The sequence below is a fragment of the Zingiber officinale genome, chromosome 2A, assembly GCF_018446385.1.
Source record: "Zingiber officinale cultivar Zhangliang chromosome 2A, Zo_v1.1, whole genome shotgun sequence".
NCBI lineage: Eukaryota > Viridiplantae > Streptophyta > Magnoliopsida > Zingiberales > Zingiberaceae > Zingiber > Zingiber officinale.
The window spans coordinates 110,511,363-110,538,171 of NC_055988.1; the positions used below are offsets into that span (position 1 = coordinate 110,511,363).

General features: G+C 35.0%; 1 protein-coding gene across 2 annotated transcripts in view; it reads right to left on the reverse strand.

Annotated features, from left to right (window-relative positions):
* LOC122041920 (squalene synthase 8-like) overlaps positions 1-12,707 on the reverse strand; it is a 35,112-nt gene extending 22,405 nt beyond the window's left edge. Inside the window, exon 1 of one of the 2 annotated variants that reach the window (XM_042601801.1) lies at positions 12,329-12,707. In XM_042601801.1, coding sequence (XP_042457735.1) covers positions 12,329-12,523 — 195 coding nt within the window. In that variant the 5' untranslated portion in view covers positions 12,524-12,707. The remainder of the gene's footprint in view (positions 1-12,328) is intronic. The other variant, XM_042601802.1, reaches the window with a different exon arrangement.
* Between the last annotated feature and the right edge of the window lie 14,102 nt (positions 12,708-26,809).

Below are 26,809 nucleotides of genomic sequence, written 5' to 3' on the forward strand. Positions count from 1 at the left end.
TATAAAATCAATATACAATTTATTTTTAAATTATATATAATAAATATATTTATCTAATAATTACTATATATCAATAAAAAAATACTGAAACCGTATCGGCACGGCACGATACAATACCGAAACCGTATCGTTCCGATCTGGACCGAAACCTCGACATGAGTCGAGATTTTAAACCTTGTTTTCATGCATTAGACAAACATTTAACCTAATTTATAAGGGTAGAAGGATAATAATGTTGTTAGTTAAGCTCAATAAAAAGCTCGAGCTCAACTCGAGCTTGAAGAGATTTTTTTAAAAAAAACATGTTTGAACAACAAGCTCAATAAGTAAAAAAGTTTGAACACGGCTCAGCTCGTTTACACCCCAAATTATTAGATCTTCACCTAATAATGTACTATTTTTTAACAGATAGCATTTCAATAAATGTATTGTAGGAAAGGTTTATAGAATCCTAAAACTAACTAGAAATGTCCATACAAAATGGTATTTATCAGCTTTGATCATAAGTGGTATATAAAGATTAGAATGTGCGAAATTTTAGACAAGGTTTAAAATGTCATTGAATAGCGGGTGCTTCCCTACATGTATGCAATGTCATGGGCTTAGGAGCACAAATTGAATTTTTGAAAGAAACACAAAGAGAGAGAGAGAGAGAGAGAGAGAAGGATTACAAAACACTTGAAAAGAGAAAGGTGAAAAGGCATTTAGAAAAGAAGAAAAAAAGAGCTGGATATAAAAAAGAATGTAATAATGAATCAAAAGAGAGATTGTAGTAAAAGAGAGGGTCCAAAGATTGTAGACCCAAAACCAAGGGTCTAAAGAGGTGCAAGGCCTTTAGACCACCAATGTTAAAATGAAGACCAACCCTAAGAGGCTCCATGAAAGAAATGGCATAAGACAGCAGGTCAAGCATCCCAAAAGATGTAAAACTTGAGAACCAATAATAAAACAAAGATGGATCTCAAGAAGAATATAGGACTTCGAATCAAGAGTTTCATGTACTGCAAAACCTTAGACCTTTAAAATAAAAACTTACTACCAAGAGGTGTCATCAAGGAAAATAATATATGATTTTGAGGAAAGAGCCCCAAGAGGTGCAAGACCTTAGATCTAATATCACTAAAAACTTAGACCTCAAGAAGCGGCATATAATAAAAAATATCATAAACCCTCATGTTAGGAGTTCAAGGGGCATCACACAACAATAACATTAGTCCTCGGCTTGAACTTTGAGAAGTGACAGACATATTAGTCGAGGATTCGAAGTAACAGTCAACTACAATACAAGTTGTAGACGACTTAATGGAGATCCCAAGGCCAAAAGCCAAAAGGCCAAACCAACTCAACCACCAAGGTCAAAGGTTAAGTGTGACCCACATTGCAAGAAAGGAAGGTGAAGAAGCCTAAAAGAAAAGGCCAATATGACCCAAGCTAAGATCCACCACATAAAGCAAGAGAACCGTAAAGGTCTGGAGGAAGTTGGAAGGTAAGAGAGTCTATGACCCATGTTACAAATAATAATGGAAGTTTGGGGCAAATTTAGCTTGAGGAGTGAACTAGACATGCCAAAGCCTGAAGTCGCTAGATCAGTTGCAATAAAGAAATTCTAAGGTCAGGTTCAAAGGGCCAAAGGTTAAAGCTTTAAGTAACTTGTAGATTTTCAATTTTGGTTCTCAAGAATAAACCAAGCAAGGAACAATCAACACCAAGGAGCCAAACAAACAACAAATGCATTGTTTATCAGCAAGAGTTAGCTACCAGGCTGAGTTTACAACTGAGACAAAAGGCAACAAGTGCAAAGAATTTCTAAGATTCTCATAGTAAGCTCAAAGGTAAACATTGTCAATTAAAAAAGGGCAGTTCGGTGCACGAAGCTCCCGCTATGCGGGGTCCTGGGAAGGATCCATTGTACGCAACCTTACCCTACGTTTTTACTTTTTTACAAGAGGGTTTCCAAGATTCGAACCCGTGACCTTTTTGTCACAAAGCAACAACTTTACCATTGCGCCAAGGCTCCCTTCTAAACATTGTCAATTCATTTCACAAAATTGTGTTTACAAAATAATGATAAACCAATACAAAATTATTAAACAAAATAAATAAAGGAAATAAAGGCCTACACCATATTGTTCCTAACGAACTGCCCCTTCAAACCTATCCCTTGATATATTTCAAGCTTGGGCTAACCACCTCGACTTCTTTATAGTCTTCTTTGCTCGAGCAACCTCAAAGATGGCCTTCACTTTAAGTGGTTATTTTATGGTTAAATGAACTCTCTTGCTTATGCCACATCACCCAAGCCTTCTCCTACTTCCAGGAGAATGCTTACTCCATTGTTATCACTTGGATATCTCGAGACAAGCATAAGGTGCAGTTGGAGTCAAAGGTTGACTTGGCAAGGTAAAGCCTAACCAAGAAGTATAGTCCTAGTCAACTCTATATAGCAAATGGCCCAATGTTCAACCTCACATGGTACTATTGTCGGAGGAAAACCATGGACTTTTAGTTCTTGTCTGCTAAGATCTCCATGATAATGTGTGTGGAGATTAATTATTTTATGTAAGGATATTTTAGGTATTTGACACATTATTTGTAGCCCTAGTTCACTTATAATTATGGACGGTCATCATTGAACTATATGATTCACGCAGAGAGTAAGAAAAAAATAGTTCTAAGAGGACAAAGGACACCTTAAAATTCTCTTTGTAATCTTGGTTTCGATATAGTGTAAATCTGCAGAGGTGGCAAGTGTACATAATTGTCAAATCGAGGGTGAAGTTAACCATTATAATCTTGTGAGATCTTTGTATTTATTGTTCACCAATTTTTTTTTATCACTTTCAGTTATTAAGATAGGTACTTTAATCCTAACAACTAGAATCAGATCATCAAATTGAATTTGAAAGTGATGGCTGCTGAAGAAAGTTTGGCAGATGGGATTGGAAAATTCAATGGTAATGATTTTGCTTTCTGGAGAATGTAGATTGAGGACTATCTCTAGAATAAAAAATTGCATCTGCTGCTTTAGGGGAAGAAACCAGAAGGTGTGCCAGATGGCCATTGGAATCTCCTTGATAGACAGGTTTTGGGGGTTATTGAATTGACATTGTCAAAGACCGATCCTTGTAAGGTTGCAAAGGAGAAATCGACTGTGGATTTGATGAAGGTTTTGTCAAACATGTACAAAAATTTCTTATAAGAAAACAATATCATTTGAAGATGACAGAAGAGGCTTCTGTGACAACACACCAGAATGAGTTTAACACAAATGTCCATCAATTGTCTTCTGTTCAAATTAATTTTGATGACAAAGTTTATGCCTTGATACTCTTAGCATCTCTACCAAACAGTTAGGAACCAATGCAGGCTGCGGTTAGTAATTCTGTTGAGTGCAAAACTCAATTTTAATGATGTCAGAGATTGAATGCTTATGGAGGAAGTTCGCAGAATTGATTCTGTTGAAACAGCGATATCAATTTCTGCTCAAAATATTGAAAGTAGAGGTAGAGGGAACAACATAAATTCTAACTAGAACCGAGATAAATCAAAGTCAAGGAATGGTAAAAATAATTTCAAATCTGCAATAAATATGGAGTGTTGGAATTGTGGGGGACAAGACCATACAACAACAACAACTAAGTCTTATCCCACTAGGTGAGGTCGGTTAGATCCTTTTATGTCATTGAGCTTTATCTCCTACTATATCATCATCTATATTTAAATAAATTTTATCTTATTTTATTGTTGCTAACCAAGTCTTTTTTGGGCTTCATCTTTTCCTCGTTTGATATGTGTGTTCGTCATAGTTTCACATCGCCTAACTAGAATATTTATTGGTCGTCTAAGTACATGCCCATATGATCTTAAACGCAATAGATACAACTCTGACTTTCTCTTTAATGCTCTCATTTCTTATTCTGTCCATCCTCGTATGTCCACAAACATTTACCTTAACATCCTCATCTTTGCAACTCTCATCTTCTACTTATGTGCTCGAGTCATAGCCCAGCATTCCGTTCCATATAACATAGCAGATCTAACTACGATTTTGTAAAACTTTTTTTTAAATTTAGAGGTACTTTACTCACATAAAACACTTGACGCTTTCCTCCATTTCAACTATCCTGCTTGTATTCTATGTAAGACATCTCTCTTAATTCCTCCAACGTTTTGCAAAAATGATTCTAAATATTTAAACTCTCGGTTCCGGCCAACTCATCATCTCAATCTTAACAATTATCTCATTACCTCTAATATTGCTAAACTTAAATTTCATATATTGTTTTTATTCTACTAAGTCTAAAGTCTTTCCCTTCTAGTGTTTCCTGTCAAAATTCTAGTTTAGCATTTACTTCTTCACATGTTTCATCTACCAAAACAATATCATCTACAAATAACATACACCACGGTACTATGTCTTGAATGTGTATAGTAAGTGCATTCATAATTAGTGTAAAAAGATATGATTGATTTTGATATAACCCTATTTTTATTGGAAATGCTTCAATTACTCTGCGTCTTTACTCTTGTTGTTACATCCTCGTACATATCCTTAATTAGTTCAATATATGTTACGCTAACACCTCACTTTTCTAGAATTCTCCATATAATTTCTTTTGGGACTCTATCATAAGCTTTTTCTATGTCAATGAATATCATATATAGATCTTGTTTTTGCTCCGATATTTTTCAATTAGTTGTCTAAGAAGATGTATAGCTTCTATTGTCGACCTTCTAGATATGAACCCAAATTGATTTTCGATCACCGTGATCTCCTTAATCTTTTTTCTATTACTTTTTCCCAAAATTTCATGGTATGACTCATTAGTTGTGGTCTCCTTAATCTTTTTTCTATTACACCTGAGTTCTGGAGATGCGATGGTATTCTTGCCGAGACGTTACAGTCGGACCCTACAACATGTTTCTTTCGGGAAACAACCTAGTATTAAAACAATAGTTTAATGAATTCATACATTGAACATTTGTCATAGTTTTAACCAAGGTTTAAAATTTCGACCCGTGCCGAGGTTTCGGTCCTGGACCGAAACGATACAATTTCAGTACCGTATCATGCCATGCCGATATAGTTTCGGTATTTTTTAAATAAAAAATATATTAATTAAAAACTAAAATATTTAACATAAATAATTAAAAAAATAAACAATATAAAAAATAATCTTTAAAAAAAGGAAAATATATGAAAATAGATAAATAAATTAAAAAAAAATTATTATAATTTTTAAATTAAAATAAATGAAATATAAAATTAATTAGATAATTTTATTAGGGTTTAATAAAGTCTCTCTAGATTATCTCTATCATAGCTAGGAGTTGATTAAAATAATTAACATAAATTTAATTAAAAAAAAAATCTGAAATCCGACACCACTCGTGAGCCCGCACGACTTCGGCACTGCCGTGGGGTTGCGCGACCAGCCATGGTTGTGGGGATTGCGTGACTCCTTCTGCGCGACTACGTTGACCGTGTGACCCCTCTACAACGACCATAGGGTTGCACGATGCCTCCGTGGCAACAGTGGAAGGGTTATGCGACCCCTCTGCTACAGCCACGAGATCGTGTAACACTTCGCACCTATCGCGAGTCTGGTGCCTTGGTCATGCCGGTGTCAGTCGCCGAGCAGAACGAGATGTTTCGCCCGTTTCAACCGTCTCGGCACGACACTTTAAACCATGGTTTTAACGCTAGCAGACAACCTAATGCAACCCTCCTCCTTTATCAGAGCTTGGACCGGCCATGACTGGTTCGTCAGGGGCGAATTTAGGGGACAAGACCATATGAAGAAAAAAAATTGTATAGCACCAAAGAAGGACAAAAATAAGGGCAATGTTGTACTAGCAACTCATGAGATTTCAGGATAAGTTACTTTTGTCTGTTAATAGACCTATTGATTTTTAGGTTTTAGACTCGGGGGCATCTTTTCACACTACTACTCATTGTCAAATTATAGAGCAGTATATCTAGCTGATGGAGAGCCTTAGGTATTATGGGTATTGGAGGTATTTGCTTAATGATGTCAAATGGAGCTATGTGGAAAATACAAATGGTGAGACATGTACCGAAATGTGAAATTTAATTTTGGGAGGACAACTCAATGATGAAGGGCATAATATTACCTTTTGTGGTGGTGCATGGAAGATTACAAAAGGTTCAATGGTTGTTGCACATGGCAATAAAACTGGAACTCTTTATATAACTTCTAATTGCAAAGATATGATTGTTGTTGTTAATAACTGTGCCAAGTTAAATTTAAGGCATTACAGGCTCGGGCATACAAGAGTTGAAATCTTTTGAACTTCAATTATCTGAAAGTTGTGTTCTTGAAAAGTAGAAAAGAGTTTGCTTCTCTAAATCTGGCAAAATCTGAGAGAAGACAAATTGGAGTTGGTACATATTAATGTTTGGGGGCCTACAACTACAATTTCTCGTGGAGGATCCAACTACTATGTCACATTCATTGATGATTCTACCAAAAAGGTACGAAGGTATGGATTTATTTTATGAAAAATAAATCTGATGTGTTTGATACTTTTAAAAAGTAGAGAGTCATGGTAGAAAATGAAACAAATTTAAAAGTGTTTAAATCTGATAATGGAGGTGAATACATTGTGTAACATTATTGTGTTGAAAATGGGATCAAGATGATGAAAAGTGTACCGGAAAATCCTCCTAAAAGGAAGATTCATACATGATTGTGTATGACGTTTTGGACTGAAGCAATTAACAATTTATTTTATTAACAAGGGTCCCTCGGTGTCTTTAGATTATAGTATACATGAGGAGATTTGGAGCGATAAAACCGTAAACCATTCTTTTTTGAAAACGTTCAGTTGCCTCCCATATGTTCATGTTGATGCTTCTGCTAGAAGTAAACCTGATCTGAAATCTAAACAATAATTTTTTATTGGCTATGGTGATGCCGAGTTTGGTTAGCATTTTTAAGATGACCAAAATCAAAAGATCACGAGTAGGGATGTAATTTTCAATGAGCAAGTGTTGTGCAAAGACAGATTAAAATTTAGAGAACACGAATTTTGAAGTAAAAGGTCCTGAGGTAGCTCACTTTAAAAATATTCCAGTGAACGATTTGCAACAATATGCTTCAATAAATGAAGAAAATATACTCCTAATAGACCAAGAGTATGTAGCCCCAGAACCATTCGTGTGCTAAAATTGAGGAGATCTTTCATGATTATCAAACCACCATTGAGATTTTCTCCATCACTTAATTATATTTAATTGACCAATAGAGTGAACCAGAAAGTCATGAGGCGATGCAAGTTCATGAATCAATCAAATGGAAGTCAATCATGCAAGATGAGATGGATTCTTTTCAAACATGGCAGTTAGCAGAGTTACCACATGGGAAAAAGGCATTACAAAATAAGTAAGTTTACCAAGTAAAAGAAGAATGTGATGGTAGAAAGCGCTATAAAGCAAGATTGGTGGTGAAAGCAGAAAGAAGGAATTGATGACACTTAGATTTTCTCTCCAAAGGTTAAGTTGACCAAAACCAAAACGATTCTTGGGTGAGTGGCAAAGGAATATCATCTTCAGCAAATGGATGTAAAAAATGTCTTTCTTTATGGTGACTTGGAGAAAGAAATTTACATGCAATAGCCACTGGGTTTTGAGGTACAAGGAAAGGAGAAAATGGTATGTAAGCTTCAAAAGAGTTATGGTTTAAACCAAGCACCTAGACAATGGTATAAAAAGTTTAACAGTTTTATGAGCAGAATGGCTTTCTGAGATGTTTGATAACTCATATATCATTTTATTAATTTAAGTTGATGATATGTTGATTGCTAAAACTAGTATATTGGAGATTAATAAACTGAAAAAGAAAATGTCAGAAGTTTTTGATGACGGAGTTGGGTACTGCAAAATAAATCATTGGAATGCAATCTATTAGGGACAAAGAGGTCCTAACGTTATCTCAGCAAGAATATATAAAGAAAGTGCTTAGCAAATTTAAACATGGATTGAGCAAAGATAGTGAACACAACTTCGGCTCATCATTTCATCTATCCAAGAATGAGTCACCTTCACATAAGCAGCAAGCCTAAATGGACAAGGTACCCTATGCTTTTGTCATTGGTTGTCTTATGTCTGCGATGATATGTACTAGACCAAATATAGCACATGCAGTGGGAGTTGTGAGCAGGTTTATAAGTAATCCAGGAAAACAACATTGGGAGGTGGTGAAATGAATTCTCAGGTATTTGAAAAATACTGAAAACTCCTCTTTATGCAGTTGAAAGTCAGATTTTAGCTTGCATGGATATGTTGATGCTGATATGTCTAGTGATGTAGATAGCAGAAAGAGTACTACTGGATTTATTTATACTTTAGGTGGTAGACAGTTTGTTGGGTTTCAAAATTGCAGAAGATGGTTGCACTTTCTACTACTGAGGCACAGTTTGTTGCAGTAACAGAGACTAGCAAAGAGATGGATTGGTTGCTGGCTTTTCTAAAAGAGTTGGGTCACAAATATGAAATGGGGTGTTGTATTATGACACTAAGAATCTTGTTTATCATGCTAGGACAATGCATATAGTGGTTCAATATCACTTTGTAAGATCAGCTTTGGAGGATACAATTTTAGCTCTTGAGAAGATATAAGGAAGTCATAATCCAGCTGATATGTGGACAAAGTCTGTGACACTTGAGAAACTGAAGTTGTGTGCAACTTCAGTTAGACTTCTCCACCGAGGAGTTCCGGTCGTTGGGGATAAAAACAGTTGATGGTGAATTAGTCTCCAAATGGGAGATTATTAATGTGTTTGGAGCCTAATTATTTTATGTAATGATATTTTAGGTATTTGACACATATTATTTGTAGTCCTAATTCACTTATAATTGTGGGCGACCATCATTGAAATATATGGTGGCAAAAGGCGAATACGCTCGCCCCCAGCACCCCCACCAACTCGTCCCAAGGCCAACACGGAGGAGATAAATCACGGGCGGCTACTAGCCTTTGGAATAGTGACTAGCACATAAGGGAGACATTTACCTCGACTTTGCCAAGATTCGAACCCCAGACCTCATGGTGGCAACACCTCATGTGCTAGCCACTAGACCATCCCGAGGGGATCCGTCATTGAAATATATGATTCAGAGAGAGAGAGAGAGAGTGTTCTGAGGACACTTTCTTGAAATTCTCTGGTTTCAAGATGGCAAGTGGGCGTAGCTGTCAAATTGAGGGTGAACCACTATAAATCTTGTGTTCTTTGTGTTTATTTTGCATCAATTTTTTATCGCTTTCGATTACTAGGATTGGTGCTTTAATCCTAACACTACATGGCCACCTCTAATACTCTTTTATCCACCTTTTGATCTCTAAGATTACCATAGTAGTTGGTTCTAATCATGAATTTCATTATTCTAGACTTAGAGCTTCTTTCTCTCACTCCTAGACTTTTATTGTCAAGAAAGACCTCCACAATGTCAATCAAGGTGGTAAGCTTCATCCTTGAGAGCAATGATCATCTGCTCCCATTTATTGCACAAATTCCTTAGGGAGTCAAGCTCGACCTTGTTCACTTGACTACTCCACCTTATTGGCATCAACTAGTGGATAGAGATTCAAGCATCAATTGCTCTGTCTTCGCCATCTTCAATGTCATCTGCTCATGGAACAGTCGAATTATGCCCTTGGTGCATCTCAAAAGCATGTCCAGGGTGTGCATGTTGTGAAATCACTCAGGCTAGTAAAGGAAGCATCAATTAGTACATGTACATCAAGGCAAGCCTCGTTCTCTTCCAAGGCTTATCTATTAGATCCCATTCAGCCCTCATGATTTTCCTCTAGGCAATGGGAACTTGCTCTGAAGTGTTCAACAATCCAACTAGGCACAAGTTCAAATTACTACAAGCATAGAGTTGTAGTTACTCATCAACTCAAAATGTTTCCTTGCTAAAGTGGATGGCTCTAAAATTTTATGTACTTCATGATGCAGGCTTTCTTCTTCGGGAAAGGACATTTCCTCTTAGATTTATGCCTGTCTTCTTCAATCTAGGTCCTCTTCAATTGTCTAGTCATGTGCTTATGTAGTCCATCAACAGGAGCAACTTGTTCATTTTATGAATAACTGAAGCTAGCTATATTTAAGAAGCCACTAAAACTATCAGATAGCCCCACGTGTATAGCCCAATTAAAAGAGCTAACCCGGTGGCACCACATGGCTCCAAAGATTAGTCAGCACACTTTGCAGGGCCTATAAAAGCAATTTTCCTAATCACAAAGAAAACCTTGAGCAATGGTTTTTGAACACTTTGTAGTGCTTAGAGCCCTTACCACCACCATCTTTAAAGCATCAGTAAAAGAGAGGGACATTCTCTAGCCACAAAAGTGATAGTAGTCTCAAACCCCTTGCACTCGTTTTAAGTCGAGTAGAGACAAGTTCTCTTCCTCTCCCACATCATATGAGACCTAACTAAACCTAGGTCACCACAGAACCAAGTTGCATCAGCTCAAACGAAAGTCCAAACTATGGTCCACCTTGAGTTGAACCACAAACAACGCTCAAGCTGCCCCCACAAGCATAGTTGAGTTGAAACTTGGGTGGTAGAATTGCCACACAAACAATGCTCAAACCATCCCTCAAGTGATTGGTCCCTAGCTACAGGCTCGGTGGACCTGCTTCAACCTAGGCTAAGAGACCAAAACTCATTGACAAGTCACCCAGGGTTGCGTTGCCTTTATCTTGAATGAATGTCCAAGCCATGTTTGACCTTGAGTGGAACCACAAACAACACTCAAGTCATCCCACAAGTGATTGATCCCCAGCTACATCTAGGTGGGCCTACATCAACCTACGTCTAAGCTAAGCTTGGATATGGAAGTCTTCTTTCATTTCTCGTTTCTCGGCAGTGAAGTAAGACCAAGCTCATGAGTTTATTATCCTAGGTTGGAACAAGTTAGTTGATAGGATCCCCTTTTTTACGTCCCCATGTCCCTCCCGTGTGGCGACATGGGGACGTAAAAAGGAAATCAACCTTGGAAAGAACTAAAATTTATAGTTATCCAGATGTGTGCCCATATTATCATCCAAGCTTAATTAATTAATTTGGCACACTGCTATTTATCTATCATGTACCCATGTTACGTTTGAGCTCTATATATAGTGTAATGCTTCTTATGAATAACAACAAGACAGTACTAAGCTCTTCTTGACTCAAATTAATAGAGTGTTGCGTAAAGTTGATAGGATAATGTCCATGTGGTTATCTCAAAATGTTGAGACAAAAATGATAAGATATTGTTCTTATAGATTACTTACATAGTGCATGTATCAATAGCACACAGGCAATGGGCCGTGCATGGATATAATCATCATGAAACATGATAGTCTTATTCTATTATCCTGCATGTTTCTACTCATACATCATTAGGACTGAACACTTGTAACTTAGACTACCTCAAAAGGGATATTTTTGGTCTCCGTACAACAAACTCAATCTCACATACAATTTGTATTTGATACAACACTTGTATCATTGATTGAGTCAGTCTGAGAATTTTTATTTCATTGTGAATGTTGCTCTTCACCCCTGCACAGTGGGAACTTTTTAACTGTCCCTAGTTCCCCCACAAGGCTCTCCACAACAATGAAGATGTAGCACAATAGAAGAAAGGGGAGCGAAAAATTGGGGATCAGAATAGACTGGCGTTTCCATGTTGAACAATGGTAATAATGTACCAACTGATTAATAGTAAAATAAAATTTGGATATCTCAAGGCATCCACAAGTTTACATGTGTGTATAAATAAGATAACAAAGAAACTTATTAAATAAATGGAGGCTGTTGAGAATCTATGACAAGTCAACAGCATTCTGATGGCATAATACTAGTAAAAAAAAATACGAATGTGTGTATGCATTAAAAAAAAAAGAAATATTTATCTTCATCTTCAGATGTTCTTAGATTTATCTCTATAATTTCTCTTCCAAATAGTCTGATATCTTCGAATCAACATCAATCAGACAAGATCAAAATGCAGGACTCCTCGTTAGCCAGGCAATGGAGACGCGAACTAATATACTTGGACATCCAAGAAACGCTCAACAACCGTCAATACTAACTAGAAACTATTTTTTTTTTCGAACTGGATAAAGGATCTAATCGCACATACCGACTTGACTAGTCCAAAAACCGATATCAAATCAGGAAGCGTATGTGCGGGCAAATCAGATAGCAATCGCATGAGATAACAGATCTTCCACTTGAAACGAGGAAATCGAAATCAGAGCAATGAGAAGAAAAAAAAAAGATTGAACAAAAAACGGTGGGGGTTAGTCTGACCGCATTCCGGAGCTGTGGGCGTAACTGCTGGATGACAAGAGCGAAGCTGCGCGAGACTTTCTGGAGCATGGAGTAGGAGAAGTGCCAGTGGGGCTCCGCCGGGATCTGGCGTCGCACGCGGTCCATGGACATCTTAAGCTTTACCATGGGGTAGAGCTCCTCCGGATGCGCCACAATCGCTCCTAACAGCCCCATCTCCCTGGTGCGTTCGTGGCAACCGAGGATAACAACGGGAGCCTCGCCCTCCCATCCAACCTAAATATATCCAAGAGAGTCCGATCTCCACACGGCTTAGTGCCTCCCGAGCAGGTGGCCACACACGGAAAAAGCCAGCTGGCGCCGTGGTGTGTTTGGCGAACCCTTCGGTCGCTTGCTGCCCACTCGCACCCCGTGAACGTGCACAATCATTAAGACGCTTCCGAGTCAAAGTGGCTGAGTCACGCTTCCGGGTCATGGATCGGAGAATTTTTATAGTTCAAATCAAGCGATGTGACGGGTACGGATTTAAATGATAATAATGATATTTTTTTAATATTTATGTCTACATGAAAATGATAATAGAAAAAGGTCCAATCGAATTCGGTTGGTATGCCTTCAACGTCTCTGATTCTTGACATGATTATTGTTTTTATAGGCGATTATAAATTTTTTAATTAAAAAAAACTTAAGGGCGATTTATTATATCAACATATCTAATACAAAAAAAAGATGTATTTAACCTTTAAACTTAATAAAAAGGTGAATTATCATAACACCTTTTATCAAAGGGTACCTATTTTGTATTTTATCAAAAGACCCACTTCTTTTCAAAATGTCACTTTGCCCATTGCAACTCTAAATTTTAAAAAAAAAAAAGTTGATTTTTTGAACCAAATTGAATTAAGCTAAAAAAAATAAAATAGTTATTTATTTATATACTTCCATCTAAAAGTCATTGATAACCTTAAAAAAATCACATTTATGTCAAATTAGCATTATTGCACTCCTAATAACTTCCTAAATCTATTAATATTTTTTCCCCAAAATTTTAAACTTTTTAGATAAGAATTTTAACCAAAAGTGAAGAGTTTTGATCATATTCTAAATTTGCATCTTTAACTTTTGGTGTCCCTAAATGCATATATTTACTTATTTTCAAATTTAATTTTTTTTATTTTAAATTTTCTATTTTAATATCAAAGTACAATAAAAAAGAAAAGAAAAAAATCACCTAGCTTCTTGTTTCAAATTACAATAATGTTTTATAGATTTTTAAAAAAATTCTAATTATACGGTTTTTTATTTTTTATTAATACTCTAAATTTGAAAATAAGAATATAAATAAATTTAGAGGATCACTAGGGATGCAATGATGCAAATTTAAAATAAATTTGAGTTCTTTAATGTCATCTATAAATTTCCATCAAAACTCATTGAAGAACATAAAAGGCTTAAAATTTTGAAAAACAAATATAAATATCTAAAAGGTCGTTAAGAGTATAACATATTAAGTTGATATAAATTTGAGAGTTTTAAAGTCATCAATGACTTTTGGATGAAAGTATTTGATGAAATAACTAAATATTTTATTACTGGATTCAATTTGATTCAATTCAAGTAAGAAAAAAATATCATTTTTTTTTATTTGGCCGCAATAGATGATAGGGCATTTAGAATAGAAGTACACCCTTCGATAAAATGTTAAGTATGTGCGTGATTTGGAAATTCTCTGTAAAATACCGGAAATAGGCGGATATGAATAAGGGAATTTTCCGGAATTTTTGGACATTTTTCGGGAATTTTTCGGAGCTTGTACGGACGAGTTCACGGGGACAAAAACGGGGCCCCGAGAAAGCCTGTTTGGGCTATCCATTTAAGAGAGGAAAAGATTTATTTATTTATCTCTTTTTCCTTTTCTTATTTATTATCTTATTTCTTTTTATTCCTCTCATTCTCGCCGTTCTCTCTTATCTCCCCGACGCCGCCGAGCCTTCTCCTCCTCCTTGCCCTAACCGCCGGCCGGCGGTTTCTTCTTCCCGAGCGCCGGCGGCCGGTTCATTGCCGGAGCCCTAGCACCGCCGCTCGACCGCCTGCCTGAGCCAAACTCCTCTCCTCTGCTTGCCCTAGCCACCCGGTGCCGCCCGACCACCTTCTTCTCTTCTCCTCTCCTCCGCCAGCCACCGAGAGTTCTCCGACCGCCGCCGACTCATGACCCGAGCACCACGATAGGCTTTGTCTTTCTTTCTCGGAGTCGTCCTTTGCACAGAAGAAGCAAGCCATAGTTGAGCCTTTGCCGATCGCCACTGTGCGCTGTCTTGTTGACAGCCGCCGATTCTCTGATGCTGCCGGTGCCCTTTCCGACGCCCTCCTTCCTTCCGAGCAGTGATCTTTAAGATCAGAACTTGGATATTCTTATTTGTTATAGATCAATCCTTCTTTGTGGAGGATCAACAAACACAGCTACGAGATAGGTAAGGAAATTTATGTATTTTTGGTTTGAGGCTCAGATTTACAGAGTTATGGGTGCTGCCTAATTGATAGGATAGGGTATTTAATTGTTGTTGTGGATTTTATTTTGATCCTAGTAGTGTGGAGGATTTTTCAGCAGCAAGCAACCTTTCACTGCAGTCATTTGGATTGTGAACTGAGGTAAGGTTTAGGGTTTTACTTTGATTATGTTGTTGATGATTGATTGATAGGATTAGGTAGTTTGGAATTGATCTAATGGTGGATTGGGGATTAGGTAACTAACCCTAATTTATCGTTAGACTTTATTTAGATAAGTTGATGATTATTATTTAGGGTTTTGCCCTAAATGGTTTTAAGGATTTATTTAGCAATTCATTCGAATTTTAGCTAAATAAAAATGTATTTATTGGATACAGGATTTTGACGCGAGACGAGTATCTCGATGTCGGATTTGGACATTCCTATTGGAGGTGGGTACTTTTGACTTATATCAACTGTACCTGCTGAGTGTTGGACTCACCCCGCCTCCATTGTTGATATTTTCAGGTTGATGCTGTCAGGAGGGAGTTCCAGTCGCTAGTCCCCACTGCACGTAGTGCTACTCCGCTGCTGGTTTTTGAGTTGTTTCATTTTAGCTTTTCGCTATCAGACTTTATTTTAGTTTTGTTTTGGACTTACATATGGATATTGTATGGAATCTTTCCGTTGAATGGACTTTTAGTATGATTTGGATTTACTCTACTACATGCCTGCCTGGACGGCAGAAGAGGTAAGAAAAATCGGATTTGGGCTTTACGAGTGTAGTTGAGTAGGGTTGATTTCGAGTCAGAGTATTACTATGTTGTTTATTTTATTAACTGCGTGGTTGTGACAACCAGAGGCTGAATGCATATATAAACTGCGTGTGATTGATTTTATTTACTGTTATTATTCCAGCCGTCTGTGGCTGAGTATTTAGTGCTTGTAGAAAATTTTGATTATCCGCCGTACAGGGAAGATACTGCCGAAATTTTCTCGGACAGGGACTCTTCTGGGGCGTGACATTCTCAAAATCTAAGTGTCCTTTAGTAAACTGTCATTTTTCTTACTTGAACCGAACAAAATCAAGTCAAAAAAGAAATAAAAAAAACTAAAAATTAAGTTATTTCATCAACCACTTTCATCCAAAAAAAATCATTACCTTAGCAATCTCATAAATATTTATTTAAAATTAAGATTGTTACGCTCCTATTGTTACATTCCTAGTCATCCCTCGAATCCATCTATATTCTTATTTTCAAATTTGGAGTCTTAAGTCCATCGATGAATTTTGGACAAAAGTCATATTGATGGAATTAAACACATCAAATTACTTTAAAATTATACCCTTTTTTTCCTAACACTCTCATGAGTTTGATGATGCTCAACTTCTATGAATTTAATTCTTTTTCGATCATCAATGAGTTTTTAATAGACCTAGAGGGTCTAAAATTTGAATTTTTTTTATACATTCAAAATCAGGAGAGTTTCTAAGAGAGAATAGCGATGTTTTTTTTTTTTTTTGAGTGAATTTTATATTTGTAATGTCATAATTTGGTAATGTGTCACACTCATTAAATGTTGAAATTTTTGTTAAACCTCATGGATAGCTTTAAAACATTTTAAAATACATTTTTTTAGATTTAAGAGAGTATTTGGAACATGGGTTCATATTGATTATAAAATGTTAAGTCTATTAATGAGTTTAATAAGTTTTCATCAAAATGTATTAATGGGCCTAGGAAATCTAAAACTCTAAAAAAAACTATATATGTTCAGGATAAGGACAATCCTAGAAAGAGTATGGTGATGTTTTTAAGTGGTTTTGACGAATATATTACCATGAATTATAATTTGTCAAACTCATTAAATGTTGAATTTTTTTTACCAAACCTCACATATAGCTTACATTTAGAAGAAGAAAAGATCAGCCTTTTATATTCAAGAGAGTATTTGGAAAATATTAGTCCAGGATTAGATTAACTAAAACTCATTGATGCTTAAAAGAAATCAGAAATAAAAATTGAGTTAGGTCAAACTCAAGAGAATAAAATGATGCAACTTCAAGTATCGATTTTGAGACCATAAAATAGTCGTCGCTAGGTCTAAATAACAACAATTGACTGTGCAGTCATGACTATATGACCATGAAATTAATCCCAAAAATCAATGACCAATCACAAAATCGTAGTGATCGATCATAAAATCACTATTAGTGTGAAATCATGGTCGCCTTTTGTAATAAATAAATAAAATGATTAATCAGGTTGGGTAACGTCGAGTATGGGGTGATTGGTCCGACCCCACGGGAATTTCTCACCGGCCACCAGGGTAAATCAGGAAGTACTCGCAGCGGGTAGCCTAGGAGTCCAGCATCCTTTAATTGCATGTCCCATTTGGACGAAAAATTTCTGCAAATTCGTCATAGCTGGGGCTCGAACCGCGGGTGTCTGGGTGACAACTTGAATGTCCTGCCACTGCACCATAGCCCCGGGGCTAAATTTTCAAAGTTCACAGCCATAGTAGCTTAATTCAGATTTTGTTTGTCATTATTGGTATAAGTTTGGCTATGTACCTATATTTACCTCCCTTTATATCCATGGGACCGACTCTAGGGGGTCACTGATGTGGTGATTCCATATTTTTTAATTCAGATTTTGTCACTACAAGGAGAATATCAATTAGTGGCTGATATTTTAGTCGCTAAATGCACTTAGCAACCGATAATTTCAGTCGCAATAATTTTAGTCACCGATGTCATTAGTAACAGAAATTTCATTCCTTCACAAAAATTTATTTTCGTTGCTAAAATTAGCGACAGTATTAAGATCTATTGCTAAATATAGCGACATAATTTAATCTACGTCACTAATATTAGCGATGAAATAAAAGTTTGTTGCTAACATTAGCGATGGAATATTTATTTATGTCGATGATTTAGCGATTAAATATTTATTTCCGTCGCTAAATAAATTTTTTGCCACTAATTTAACAATGGAATAATGTTTTCAGTCTCTAATAATTAGTGACAGAAAATTTATTTCTATTGCTAATTTACGTTAATATAGCGACGAAAATAAATTTTGTCTCTAATTTTCAATAAAATTTCAACAGAACCTCCACTATTTTAGAGATTTCATCCTGTTTACATTTGATACATAGTGTTGGACCCTTGGGCGGGCGGCTACAGGGGGTGAATAGTCCTATAATAAAAAATCGAACCTTCTTTAAACTTTTATAGCTTAATTAAAATGAACACTTATATAAATAAAAATAAGAGATTAAAAAAGAGACACGAGAGATTTACTTGATTATAACTGGAGATGTTGTTAATCTAAGGAAGTTGAAAGCGCACTAATCTCTCTTTTAGACGGAGAATCCTCTTTACGACAGTTAATACACTCAATTACAGAACAGAACTCAAGAGAATTCAATTACAAGTGTTGTATTTCATTTCCTAGGTCCAGAAATCTTTTTATAGCCCCTGGAAAATCTTATCCTGAGCTGAAAGACGCCTCCAACATGCTGGAAGGCACCTCCAGCAAGACAACAAGGGATAAAGTTTTATCGTTTACCAACGACAAAATTTGCCCAATCAAAGGCACCTTCAAGCGACTGAAGGCGCCTTCCATGAAGGCTTGAAGACACCTTCGAGTGCTTGAAGGTGCCTTCCACCAGAAGGTTGCGAGGGTGCCTTCAATCCATTGAAGGCGCCTCTAGCAGCTACTACCGAGCTCCAAACTTCTCCTTTGGCTCTTTCGCTGCTACGCTCGCTTGGGTGATTTCGGCCAACTAGAATAGGGCTCACTCGAACTCATTTCCCATCCTTCTCCTCGAGCAGTCTTCCTCTCGACTTCTCGTCCCTCGGAACGTCGCGCATGTCCTTCTCATATGTCGGTGTACTCTTCCGAAACACCTCATCCCTCGAACGCACCGAGCCCGTCGGCTCTCTCCCGTGCCATCCTTCTCGCTAGCTGCGTCTCTCGCATGACTTCATGTGCTCCTAAGTTTCTGCACACTTAGACACAAAAATTAAATACTAACATGACCTAACCTAACTTGGTTGATCACATCAAAACTACCATATAGTATCAACAATCTCTCCCTTTTTGATGTGATCAAATCCAAGTTAAGTTAGGGCAAACTACAAACAAATAACAGTTATAAACAAATTTTCAAGAAAAAAGTTTTACAAGTACACAAAAATTTGTTGTACTATCCTCCCCTAGACTTACTTCCCCTTTTGATCATATTAAAAATGAGGCACTTAAAAATAACTTTAAAAAAAGTCTAAATTGAAAGTATAAGGGAAATACACAAAAAAGTGGAAGTGTAAACTTCAAAAATTCTAATTTTATAAACAAATTTGAAAAATTAATTCTAAAAAACAATTTTGATTTTATAATTTAAAAAAACTTTGGAAAATTTGCTTTTAAAAAAAAATAACACTGAGTTGAAACATTTTCTAACTGTAAAAAAATCTATGAGATACACAATTCATAATAAAAATAATCTTTAAATTTTACAAATTAATGATAAAAAAGAAAAATTAATTTCTTAATTATTTCTAGTAGCATTTTGACCAACAATGAAAACATTATAATTAAATGTTTAATAGTTAGTTAATTAAACATTCATTTCAGTAATTAGCTTCTAAGTTGTGGCGAGGCATTGGGTTTTCTTGATTATTGGAGCAACAATCACTTTATAGATAAAGCCTCTTAAAGAAATTAAATATTTAATTTTCTCTCTGAAAGTCCTGATTTTAAAATTTAATCCAAATATGATTTTGACACCCAATATAAGTTCCTTCCTGCTAGGTTAATTAAAAATTTTTAGGTATATATTTCTTTGATAATTTTTTAATTTGACCCTTATGATATCTAAAGTGTCGACTTAAACTATTATATCTTATAATATGTGAGCATGCATGATTTTTCAAATTTTCTATTTCTATTTTCAATTTATCATTTTCCAACTTCATTTTATCAAAATCTTCTAGTCGATAAGATTTAGCTAAGTTTGATTTTAATTTCTTATTTTCTTTTTCTAACTTACAGTAACTTTTTGATAATATTTTTATAAATTTAAATATTTTATCTGGAGGTAGAGATCGTACCTGACTTACCTTGTTGATCCCGTCATCTGAAGCTCCCCCTGAAGTACTGCTTTCTTCTGATGTCGCTCCCCTTTCATCGATGCTCTCGATTATCATTTCGGACGAGCTTGCTTTGTCTTCATTTTCTTGGTGACTTGCCACTAGCGCAAGTCCGGTGAGGGATTCGATCTCCGATTCGGATGACATTTCGTCATACGTCACCTTTAGATTATTCTGGGGTTGAGCTGGCTTCTTATTCTTTTCCTTGTTCTTGTCTTTACTCTTTAATTTAGGGCAATTATCTTTCACATGTCCTTCTTCATCGTAGTGGTAGCACCTTATTTTTTTTTCTTCTTCTTTTTATCATGCACTTTATTAAATCTATTAGATTTAAATAATTTTTTAAATTTTCTTACCACGAGCTTCGTTTCATCATCGTTGAGAGAAGATTTAGTGTCTCGTTCGTTCGTTTTTGCCTTTTAAGGCAATGTTGTGGTTTGGTTCCTTCTTCAAATCTACACATCTCATTTCATGAACTTCAAAAGTTGAAAATAACTCTTCTAAAGTAGTTAATTTTGAATCCTTAGATATATAATAAGCATCTACTAATGATGTCCATTCAGTATTTCTAGGGAATACGTTAAGCGTGTACCTTAGTAAATCTCGGTTGCTTGCCTTTTCTCTGAGATTCGTGAGTCTAGTGATGAGCTCCTTGATTTTTGAGTGAAGATGTATAATGGTTTTGCCATCTTCTAGTTTGATGTTGTCAATCTGGTTTCTGAGCAGATCTTGTTTCGCGAGTTTCACATCCGAGGTTCCTTTGTGTTGTTCTAAGAATTTCTCCCAGAGCTCCTTAGCAGACTCGTAGGCTCTGATCCAGTTGACTTCTTGTGGTGGAAAGATGATCAGCAGATGGAACTCTGCTTTGCTGTTTGCCACAAAGTCGGCCTGTTCCTTCTTCGTCCATTGGTATTTTTCTTTGCCCTTAGGTGCTACAAAATTGAATTTCATTATTAAAAGCAAATCGAAATCAGTTTTAAAGAATATCTCCATCTTTTTCTTCCAGCTCGCGAACTCCCCCTCGAACTTCAGTAGATAGATACTCGGTCCGGCTATCTCATGTGCTTCATTCGACGATTAGTCCTCCTGAAGTGAACTTGCCTCTGATACCAATTGTTGAACCCTTGGCCGGCCGGCTAGAGGGAGATGAATAGCCCTGTAATCAAAAACTAAACCTTCCTCAAACTTTTATAGCGTAATTAAAATGAACATTTGCATAAATAAAAAAGAGAGATTATAAGAAGAGGCATGAGGGATTTACTTGGTTACAACTGGGGGGGTTGTTAATCCATGGAAGTTGAAAGCATACTAATCTCTCCTTCAGGCAGAGAAGCCTCTTTACAGCAGTTAACACACACAATTACAGAACAACACTCAAGAGAATTCAATTACAAGTGTTGTATTTCATTTTCTAGGTCCAAGGGTCTTTTTATAACCCTTGGAAAATCTTATCCTAAGCTGGAAGGCGCCTCTAGTGAGGCAACAAGGGATAAAATTTTATCCTTTGCCAACGGCAAAATTTACCCAGTCAAAGGCGCCTTCAAGCGACTGAAGGCGCCTTCCATGAAGGCTTGAAGGTGCCTTCAAGTGCTTGAAGGCGCCTTCCACCAGAAGGTTGTGAGGGCACCTTCAATCCATTGAAGGCACCTCCAACAGCTACTACCTAGCTCCAAACTTCTCCTTTGGCTCTTCCGCTGCTCTGCTCACTTGGGTGATTTCGGTCAACCAGAATAGGGCTCACTTGAACCCATTTTCCGACCTTCTCCTCGAGTAGTCTTCCTCCCGGCTTCTTGTTCCTTGGACCTCTGTGTGCATCCTTCTCATCCATCGGTGTACTCTCCCGCAGCACCTCGTCCCTTGGACACACCAAGCCCGTCGACTCTCTCCTGTGCCGCCCTTTTCGCTAGCTGCGTCTTTCACTTGATTTCCTGTACTCCTAATATCCTACACACTTAAACACAGAGATTGAATACTAACATGACCTAACCTGACTTGATTGATTATATCAAAACTACTATGGGGTACCAACACATGGTACATTCACTAACATTCACATCAACAACATTCACATTTACTTCAACAACATTCACATTCATGACACACGATACATTCATATTTAAATTCATTATATTTAATACTCACAAACACATTCAAATCCATTACAAACCACACTATCAACAAAGCATCAGAATGTACAATTGAAAAGCTAAATTTAAAATATTGTACCTAGTTCAAAAATAATATAATTCAAATTCATTATATCCCAACTCAAATCTCAAAAACTAATTCATCCATCATCATCTCATCCTACATTAAGTATAAGACAATAGGTTATTAAAAAAAGCAAACATGGTTAGATATTTCCTTTTGATGGACTTATTTTATAAGTTGTACATATGAATATGAACTGAACTCGTTTAAGTGATCGAACTTAAGTTCATTAGATTTCGGATTATCGAATGTGGATTTGATATGTGGAACCTTTTAGTTCGATCCGTTATCATCTATTAACTAATAACAGATCGGTTTACTATATAAGGGAGAGGTTCCCAATGGATTAGGTATCTTGACAAAATTCTCGTTCCCTATTGACTAGAGTTTATGCGGCATCGTCATCTCTAACTCCCTCGAAAGAGCTCTCTTTGTTTGCTTCCGCTTCTTCTTCTTTCTTAGGGACATTGGATATTGTGACGAGGCTACATGACAAAAACTATGGCTCTACGTTTAGGTTCCTTGTCATTACAGTTTATATATTACTTTGTTACACCATGCTTTCGTATAAATAAGATTTTGTTCATGTACTTGTATTTTCCTATTCAAATTCTTATTTGGTTCTTAGAATTCATATGAATAAGATTTCAAGTTCTTTCAATTAGTATCAAAGTTACGACTCTGTTTATTGAATTTCATGGTTTAAAGTTATGATTTTCATCGATCTTTTGTTCTAGCAATTTGATAATCGAATTATTGTAACAGAAAACCTAGGAAAGACTTGGGTGTTTGAGTTTTGTGTGCTTTCGTGTAGAACACGAAGAATAGCGAGCGAACCGTCACTCATTTATAAAAAATCGCCGCATTCGATCTAATTTTAGATCAAATCGTGATGGTGTAATTGATAGTTTTGATCGGAGAATCGATTACCAAGCTTAAAATTACGAACTGAATTATCTGAAATCGATTGACTTAATCGATTTCATTGGTTTGGTAATCAATTGGCTTAATGAGGATTGAATACGAGATCAATTCTAGTTGATTACGATCATAGTTGGTTAATCGATTGGTGATTTTTCATCAATTGATTAAACATTTTATAATCTAACATAGAAATGATTGAAATCAATCGGTCAATCGATTAAAATTTTGTTGATCAATTGAAAATTTTTACAATCAATTAAAAACCTTGAGTTGCAATAAAAAACATGGTATTTCAATTAATAATTTTTCTTAATCAATTAATAAGTTGAAATTGAGACAGATTTAATTGGAATAGATCATCTGGATCGATTATCAATGAATTAGAATTTTTTTAATCGATTAAAAGCTATTCCATTAGTTTTTAATCGATTAAAAGGTTAAAGGGTAATCGATTAAAATTATTTTAATCGATTAAGTTTGCTATTTAATTCGATTGAAAGAGTGCTTTTTCATGAAACAATGCAATGCATGCATGTGAATTGATTATTGATTTCATGAATCGATTAAGTGTAATGCATGCATGTGAATCTATTAATGCATTGCATTAATCGATTAAAACCATTGCAACAGTGAACATGCTATTAAAAGTCATTAATGAACATGCATGATAATAAATGACATTAACAGCGGTCCCATGGTATTAATTAGAATTAAATAATAATTGAATTATAGAAATGAACCGAAGCTTTAACTTCTTAAGGATAAGATATATATAAAAAGATATATATAAAATATATATAGTAAACTTTTAAATTAATTGAAATAATTAATTGGATCATAATAATTGATTATCATATGATATCAATTAATAATAAAATTATTTTAGAGTTATTAAAGTTAATTAAGTGATTATCTATTCAATTAAAGTTCTTGGGTATATTTATATAATGTGTTATTAAGTTGAATTATTGTGTCGACTTAAAGAAATGTATCTTAGATATGTTTAGTATATTTTATGTTGATAAAATATATCTATATTAAGAGTAATCAACCCAAATAAAAGTTACTTTTATGTCAGATATATATATACTCAAGTTAGCTTAAAACTATGAAACAATTTTTTTATTTTATTAAGATCATGCAAAAAATATGTTGGTATAAAGAAAGACATATAATGTGACTGATTAAGATTGTTATGAGTCATGGATCAACATATAACTCATATAAAGTATCATATTATACATACAATGGGTCAATCGAAATGAAGTCACATTGTGTGGTCAATTAAAGTTTAAGTTATATAAGAGAGTACAACTAACAAATTATATTTTAATCCACAGAATAAAATACAATTTTGTATTTGGTATCTCATAATGAGCTCATTTATATGTATTTAAAATTTTATTTTATTTACATAATTTTATATTATACATGTTCTTGGCTTTAGTTAAATCATGAGCTTAAATAAATTTCTCTCTTTAATTTTAGTGCAATCTGTAACTACAGTATCAATAACATTACAACATTAACTAGTTCGAATTTACACTGCAAGAAAAAAGCTGATAAATAACTCTTTAAAAGTGCTGTTGTTAAAATTTTGCTCAACGACAACACTTTAAAAGCATTGTCAATTTTTTTTTACAAAAATAATGTTATTGCAACACTTTAAAAGTGTCATTGTTTTTTTTAAAGATAACACTTTTGCAACGCTTTAAAAGCGTTGTCTTTTTAAATAAAAAAAATTATTTACAAAATCATTGTTTTTATTTTTACAAAACTATTGTTTTGCTTTTACCATATCCAGATTCGAATTTGACATATAATAGTAATTAATCAACTCAGCTAATAATTTCAAACTCATACCAAAATAATAGAATTCAACTAAAACAATATAATTCAAGTACAAAGTAGATATTCATATTTACAGGAGAATTTAGCTATAAATTAGAATTCATCTACAAAGTAGAATTCAATTAATAATTTCAAAGACTAAATAGTTCCATTTCAAAGTAGATAGTGATATTTAAATTTAAAACAAAAGAGCATAAAATAGCTAGCCGATCTCGAAGGCAACTATCTGCTTACTTCTACTAGCTATACTCAAAAAATAATTGACGACTTGAGATTGGGATAAAACATCTACCACTGTGTATCTGCCACAGAAAATAATACCATCAATATTTTGCAAAAGAAATTTTCACTCTTAAAGCTGAAAACAAGGATCACAGTTCACACCATACAATAATTAGAAAATCTAGATTGAGGTACAAATGAGATAAATTTGGATTTCAGGTAATACGTTGCACAAAACTACAAAATAGTACAAAACTACTTAATAGTTGAAACCAACATTGAAGCTTGAGTTGTTAGAACCTGATCATGATTACAGTAACCCTGAAGAATCATATCTAATTAATCATCATTAACTAAATGCCAAATATACAATAACCTAATCATTAACTATAAAGATGGCACAGTATAAGACCCTTAAAAAACATTATTACTAAAATTGCACATAAACTGCATAGAATATGGCAGATGTTGGAAATGAGAAACACAACTACAAACAAAACTCACTTCTTGCTATATCCCGTATTTGTCATTCGCCACCTGAAGTTGCATGTTCAACTTTGCAATAACGAAACACCTCATCAACCTCATCATTGATCACAGTACAGTTCGAATGTATATATATGCTATTAAAGACAACACATTCTTGAAATTCCAATGCACAAGCCCCAAAATCTTACTTAAAGTTGTGAATCTTCAAGTAATAATCTAACAATAAGATCCATTAATATTAACAGGGTATGCTGGTACAAACTACCACAATAATCTACAAACTCGAGTATCCTTTCTGATTTAATAATTAGTTGGGTATTAAGTCGTAATGACCAAATTAATATCTAACAATTATGAATCATGTTGACAACAAAACATCGAATATATAGGATAATATAAATGTGGTTCTATATTTTATAATGCTCTAGATCTGAGTCAACTCTACATCAAGAAGTCCATCTGATTATTAACATTTAACAATGGTCAGAGTTAAAACAAGGTGATTGAAACCAAGAGCAATAACAAAAATTCAATGATACTTTATGTACCGCTGTAATAAAAAATTATTATTCTAGTCCTGAAATCAATCATGCTTCACAAAGAGATCAAATAGTTAGTGTAATTGAGGTAAGAATGCTGAAATGAAAGTTAGATTACTTGAAGAAATAAAACCATAAAGAAGTCATTCAAGTTAATGATATTGAAAGTGAAGATCAAATATGGACTATCTTAGTGGACACTTGATATTTTCATACAACAACAATAACCATCACCAAGTCTTATCTCATTAGGTGGAATTAGCTATATGGATCATTCTACAGTATTGAACTCTATCCCTTATTTCCCTCGGATAAAAGCCAAATATAGTTACAATGTCCATGCCCAATCTATTGAAACTATGAGAGTGCAGGAAAAAACTAACAAGGATAGATTACATCTCATAAGATGTACTAAGAATTGGAAGGGAAAGACAAACAAAGCTGAAAATGGGTTCGAAAGAAGTAAGAAGTTGCTATTTGAAAGAGGAATTAAGAAATCATTGCTAGAACCTAGAAATACAAAAAGCGAGAAGAAATCAATAAGTGCTGAAGAAAATAAATAGTTCATTAGAAATCTTGTTGACTTTTAGGAATATTGACATTAAAAGAAAATAAAACTAA